Source organism: Microtus ochrogaster, chromosome 4 (assembly GCF_000317375.1).
Source record: "Microtus ochrogaster isolate Prairie Vole_2 chromosome 4, MicOch1.0, whole genome shotgun sequence".
In the NCBI taxonomy this organism is placed as follows: domain Eukaryota; kingdom Metazoa; phylum Chordata; class Mammalia; order Rodentia; family Cricetidae; genus Microtus; species Microtus ochrogaster.
In genome coordinates, this window is record NC_022011.1 from 25,000,412 (window position 1) to 25,006,765 (window position 6,354).

General features: G+C 44.8%; 1 protein-coding gene across 1 annotated transcript in view; it reads left to right on the top strand.

The window, feature by feature from the left end:
• The window catches only part of Cenpn (centromere protein N), a 25,461-nt gene that overhangs the window by 2,321 nt on the left and 16,786 nt on the right, over nt 1–6,354 (top strand). Inside the window, exons 2-4 of the mRNA XM_005345730.3 lie at nt 742–922; nt 3,528–3,573; nt 5,886–5,945. Of these exons, the coding sequence (XP_005345787.1) occupies nt 752–922; nt 3,528–3,573; nt 5,886–5,945 (277 nt within the window). The 5' untranslated portion in view covers nt 742–751. The remainder of the gene's footprint in view (nt 1–741; nt 923–3,527; nt 3,574–5,885; nt 5,946–6,354) is intronic.

Consider the following 6,354-nt stretch of genomic DNA (forward strand, 5'->3'; position numbering starts at 1 on the left):
TCTTGTAGACCAGGCTGGTCTCGAACTCACAGAGATCCGCCTGCCTCTGCCTCCCGAGTGCTGGGATTAAAGGCGTGCGCCACCACCGCCCAGCTTCAGCTATTTTTTTTTTTTTCATTCTAAACCATGCTTTGGTTTTCAGTACCTTTTTAAAATACAGTCAACTGGGACTGGGGATGTGGATTTTGGGATGTGGGTATAGCACAGTTGGTAGGGTATGGCCTGGCATGCAGGAAGCCTTAGGTTTGATCTGTCACTGACTAGAACCCAGCAGTGACTCACTGTATAATCCCATACTTGGGAAGTAGAGACAGAAGGATCAAAAGTTGAAGGTCAGGCAGCAGAGGTGGCTTAGCAGTTAAGAGCACTTGCTGTTCTGGACGACCCATGGTAGGTGGCTCATAACCAACTATCACTCCAGTTCCAGGGAATCTGGCACCTCTGGCCTCCTCAGACACACGCATCTATGTGCAGAGATACATATGGGCACACGAATGTATTAAATAGTTTTTTAATGGTTCAAGGTCATCCTCAGCTACAAGCTGAGTTTAAGCCCAGTGTAGGCTACATGAGACCATATGTCAATGCAGCTTAAAGAGTAATTAAATTCTGCATTCTCAAATAATACAGACCACTGAGAAAAGGTAAACCTAACAAACCCTGGGTTAAGTAGGATACTAAGCAATTCACACTGAGGTTTCTGAACTTGATTAATACATGACTGTGCTCCTCTTGTATCAGGGCCAGAAAGATGGATGAGAATGTTGCCGAGTTTCTCCGGAGGAGCATCTTGAAAATCCCCTTGCATGTGATAAAGACCGTCCTAAAAACCTGGGACTTTCTGTCCGAAAACCAGCTGGAGACCATAAACTTGAGGCAGAGGAAGGAATCTCTGGCCCAGGAAATAATTCTGCTGTGTGAGGTAACAGTGTTGAAAAATATCAGCCAAAGAAATTAATCAACAGAATAAAGTTAGACCAATATGTATATATGGTTAATGGATCTTTTTAAGCAATGGTACAAAAAACAATTCTGGGAAGAAAGAACATTCTTTCCAACTGTTGTTTTGTTTTGTTTTGTTTTGTATTTCAAGACATGTTTTCTCTGTGTAATAGCTCTGACTGGAACTCTGTCTGGAAACCAGGCTGGCCTCAAACTAACAGAAGTCCACCTGCCTCTGCCTCTGCCTCCTGAGTGCTGGAATTAAAGGCATGTGCCTGACTGGAACAATCTTTCCAATAGCCTGGCTAAAACAATTGGATGCTCATATGCAAAAACACCTCTGCTGGTCAAGGTGCTGCATCTGTTCAGTCCCAGAACTATGAAAGCCAAGGTAGGGATGTCTAGTGTTCGGGTGAAGCCTGGGCTGTATCGTGAATGCAAGGGCAACTGCATAGGAAGAAAAAAGACAAGTTCAGTCCATCCCTCTACTGTGAAAAGAAAAAAGACTCAAATAGATCCAAGATCCAAATGTAATACTTAAAACCATAAAATATGTCAGAGAGACAGACAGACAGACAGAAATCTTTGTGTCATTGGGCTAGGCAAAGGTTTCTTAGACCGTCGAAAAGGTGGTTCATAAAAGAAAAAACAGTTGATAACCTAGTAGAATTGATCAATTTTTTTCTTTGAAAAGGGGTATTTAAAACAGCTGCAGACTGATGGAAACTATTCCCAAACCCTGGCCTGTAAAAGACCTGCAGCTAAAATATGTTAGAAAGTCTCAAGAGTCAGTAATAAGAAAAAAAACTTAGCTCAGTGGATAAGAACCCCAGCTGCTTTTCCAGAATGCCTGATTCCATTCCCGGCACCAACACAGCAGCTCACAGCCATCTGTAACTCCAGTTCCAGGACATCTTATACCCTTTTCTAGCCTCTAGGGTACCAAGCACACACATGGTGCACAGACATACATGCAGGCAAAACAGCCATACACATTAAAAATATTTTTTAAACACAGAAAAGATTTGATTAGACACTTCCCCAGAGAAAACATACAGATGGAATAAGCATACGAAGAAGTGTTCAGAATCCCTAGTCATCAGATAAATGCAAATAAAAGTTACAAAATATGGTCATTAGGATGGCTAGGGTTGTCAACACTAATCATACCTATTTGGAATAGATGGGATTTTTTTTCTCTTTCTGGTGCTGTACATTGGACCCAGGGCCTGGTGCCTGCTAAGCAAAGGCTGTCTGCTGAGCTGTTTGTACCTCAAGCCCAGCATTTATTTTGTGTTTTAGTGCTTGGGATTGAAGGCAGGGTCTCATACATGCTGAGTAAGTAAGTGCTCTACCCCAAGCTACATTTCCCAGCCCTTGACAGTTTGTCTAAAAGTCTAAACATTTGCCACCATAGATTGAGCCATTCCACTGCCAGGCATTTGCTCAAGAGAAATGAAAACACATGCATATCCACAAAAAGACACGTATATTAGCACAGTGTTTATCAAAGCTAAAACCTAGAAACAACCCAAGTCCATCTATGGGTAAGGAACAAATTGTATCATATTCCCATAACAGAAAAACCACTAGCAATAAAAAATAATTGAACTATAGATGCAAAAATATGGCTAAGTGTCAAAATAAGTATGCTGAGTAAAGGAAGCCAGATCAGAAAAGAATCCAGCCTTATGTTCACATTCATATAAAACTAGGAAATACAAATGTTGTGACAGAAGGAGGATCTGTAGCTGCTCAGCAAAGGTTGGGAGGAAGAGAAGTGGGGGCAGAAGAGGATAGGAGTGAGAGGCAGAGGGAGATTGGGCGTGGAAGTTGCTGGGCGTGTCCAACACATTGACCCAACAGTGGCTTCATAAGTATGTTTATGGCCACATCTGAAATATTTAAGTATATTGTCTCACTTGTGGCGGTGATAAAATGCCCTGACAAAAGCAATGTCAGCAAGAAAGTGTTTGTTTAGGGTCACATTCCTGGGGATTCAGTCCACGAGCTCATGGGCTGGTCAGGTTGCGGGGACACCCAGTGTGCAGGAAGTATGGCCAGAACCTCATGGCGCCACTCCCAGTGACCTGCTTCCTCCACTGGGTTCCGCCCTCCCCGAAACAGCACCACCTACTGGAGACCAGATGCTCACCGTGTGCACCTGTGGGGACATTTCACATGCAAGCCACAGCTTGTATGCAGTTTAGTGTATGCTCAAGAGTGGTTGTTTTGTTTTGAGACAGAGCCTCACTCTGTAGTCCTGATTGGCCTCAAATTCATTGCAATCCTTCTGCTTTTGCATCCCAAGTACTGGGATCACAGCTGTGAGCCCCCACATCTGGATTTTGAATGTTTCAAAAATCTAAAAGTTAAGTGATAAATGTGGGGTGAGCTTCAGGAGAATGTGGACTGATGCAAAAGTTGAAGGTATGACTGTTAATAGAGTGTAGATCGGAGATAGATCATCAAAACAGTACTTCAGGCATGCGAATAGAATGTTCTCACCAGCCCTAAAATAGGCTTAAGGGGATTAGCAGCAGACCAGGTGCCTCATTTCCTGACCAGTTCACCCTTTCTTTCAGGGGAAGAATGCAACTCTTGATGACATGGCCCTCTTAGACATCGTGTGTAAGTTTGGGGGGTTTGTCTTTACATATTGGGGTTTTGTTTTATCAGAAGGAATTTCTTATATTACTGCAGATTCTAGGGTCTAGAGAGGTGGCTCAGCAACTAAAAGCACTGGTTGCTCTTGGAGAGGACCCGAATACACACAGTGACTCAACCACCTAGCACTCTAGTTGCGTGAATGTGATGCCCTCTTCTGGCCTCTGCAGGACACTGCATGCACATAGTACATAGACACATGCAGGCAAACACCCATACACATAAAAATAAGCGAATCTAGAGTTGAGACGCCTGGTACCAGATCCCTGCTGTCTCACTGGCAGATCTAGTGTTTCTGCTGAATTGTGTCTCCTCTCTGACCCTCAGACTCCACCTAAGTCAGTGGACATGGAGTGGGCAGCCATGCAAGAGAAGGTACAAGCTGGGCTCCAGTGGAAGTGAACATTGAAATAGTTCAGAGATTTGGAAGCCACTAGAAGATTCTCAACCTCTATCCAAAGAATTATGTCAGCCCTTGATAGGTTATGAGCCAAAAAAAAAAAAAAAATTAGGTGATTGTTTTTGAGAGATCATGCTGGTTATGGCACAAGAGAGACCAGAGGGGAAGAGAATTGAGACACCTGTGAGATCGTCTGGAGAGGTAGAAGAAGGGGAGGGTGGTAGCCCACAGGAGGTGGCAGTCAGGGTGCAGAGGAGGGTAGAGGGCCAAGGGATGGAAGGGGCTTAATGCCTACGTGGGGACAAAGACAAGTGGGTTGAACTTGCAGGACTCTCGCCCCTACACATGAGCTAGGAGCCCTCCCCGCTGTGAAGTGAAGGCTCCAGGTGCCGGTATATCACATCCTTCACAGGTGGGCGAGGCTAGCATGTGCCTGTTGCAGGGAAAGCTTTGTATCTGAGTCCCAGATGTTCACCTTTTATGTGATAGGCAACGGAGCGAAGTTCTACCTTTCTGTTGCACCAGTCTTATTCTGAGACAAATTAGCAACACAGAACCAGATAAATAGTGCCAGAAGAAAACACTTTGGGGACAGACATCATGCTTGCCTTTTGACACCTGCTGCAGATAAAACCAATCAATCAGTGATCTGTTGCCAGGCCCGTTGCCATGAAGAGAAATAGGGGCCAGTAATGGGGACATGCAGGCCCAGGAAAGGAAACGATGTTCTACCTAGGGAGAGACATGGAGAACATTGATGCTGAAGTTGATGGTACCCTGAGTGCTGGGCCCATATCCCCTTCAAGTTCAGAAAGCCTGATCTGAGGGGAGGACACAGAAGGACACAGAAGGAGGTCAGCACGGGGCATCCCTTCAATCCAGGATGAAGGGAAAGAGTTGAGCTTGCTGAGCCCCTAGGTCTCATTTTCCTTCAGGTGCCTTCGCATCTCCTGAAGGGTATCTTCTGTGTCACACACGCAGCCTTGCCGTATTCCACATGCATGCACTGAGTGCTTTACGCAGGTAGGCTTAGCCTGGGCCACAGCACTGACCAAGGCCCTCATTTTCACAATGCCATGGAGAGAACCAGGGGCAGCTTGGGTGTAATCAGAGTAAGCCATTGAGTAGTTGCTGCTGAGGAAAGAGTGGGCTAGGCTGGGGAATGAGGTGGTTAAGGAACAGAGGTCTTAGGCCTCACGACCAGCCAACCTGCCGTAACCCTGTTGTCAGAGTCATTCGGTCCTGTGGGTGTATGCTGTGTTTTGTGTGACAAATGTGGGGTGAAGAGATTTAATAGCTCAGCTAGTAAAACACCTGGTATTCTTCCAGAAGACCCAGGCTTGATTCCCAGCACCCACATGGCACCTTCCAACCGTCTGTAACTCCAGTCCAAGGGCTCTGCCCTCTTCTAGCCTCCGTGGGCAGTCACTCATATAATGCATAGATATAAATTCAGGGAAAACCTCCATATACAGAGCATACCTCTGCCCATTTAAAATCTAAATTAAAACAACCAAAGACTTGCCAAAAAATAATGATAAACACCAAAACTGAACTGGATTATCTATGTTGAATTGAGTAATTAGCATTTGTTTGTCTGCAGTAAATTTCCTCCATTTAAGTGTTATGGTTTGGGTTTTATAAGTTTGCACTTTAATTTCAAAGCTGCGTCACCCTGTTCATGGGTTGCTGTTACTTTATAATATTAACAATATGTATTTGTGGGAGGGTGGAAAGGAGACCCACAAAGCACACTGTGTTCACAACTGTCGGTGCCATCTAATGCATCCGTACTGGTTAAAAACACGAATGTGTTTATCAGCACACACCTAAGGTCCTAACACACAGCACTGAGCTGTGAGCCCTTCTCTCTTAGATACTCAAGTTCATCGGCACAAGAAGCTCTGGGATGTCTTTGAGATGAGTAAAGAACCAGGTAATGTTTTTCACCTTAAACTGAATGTTTGAATTTGATATTTTGGCAATTTAAAAATGAGGAGCAAATGTGGTCTTTTTGTTGGAGGGTTTTGTTTTGTTGTTTCTGAATCATTGTATCCCTGTGTAGCATAGGCTAGTCTAGAACTCTCTATGTAGACAAAGCTGGTCTTTTTTTTTTTTTAATTTATTTATTTATTGAGGATTTCTGCCTCCTCCCCGCCACCGCCTCCCATTTCCCTCCCCCTCCCCCGATTAAGTCCCTCTCCCTCATCAGCTTGAAGAGCCATCAGGGTTCCCTGACCTGTGGGAAGTCCAAGGACCGCCCACCTCCATTTAGGTTTAGTAAGTTGAGCATCCAAACTGCCCAGGCCCCCCCAAAGCCAGCACGTGCAGTAGGATCAAAAACC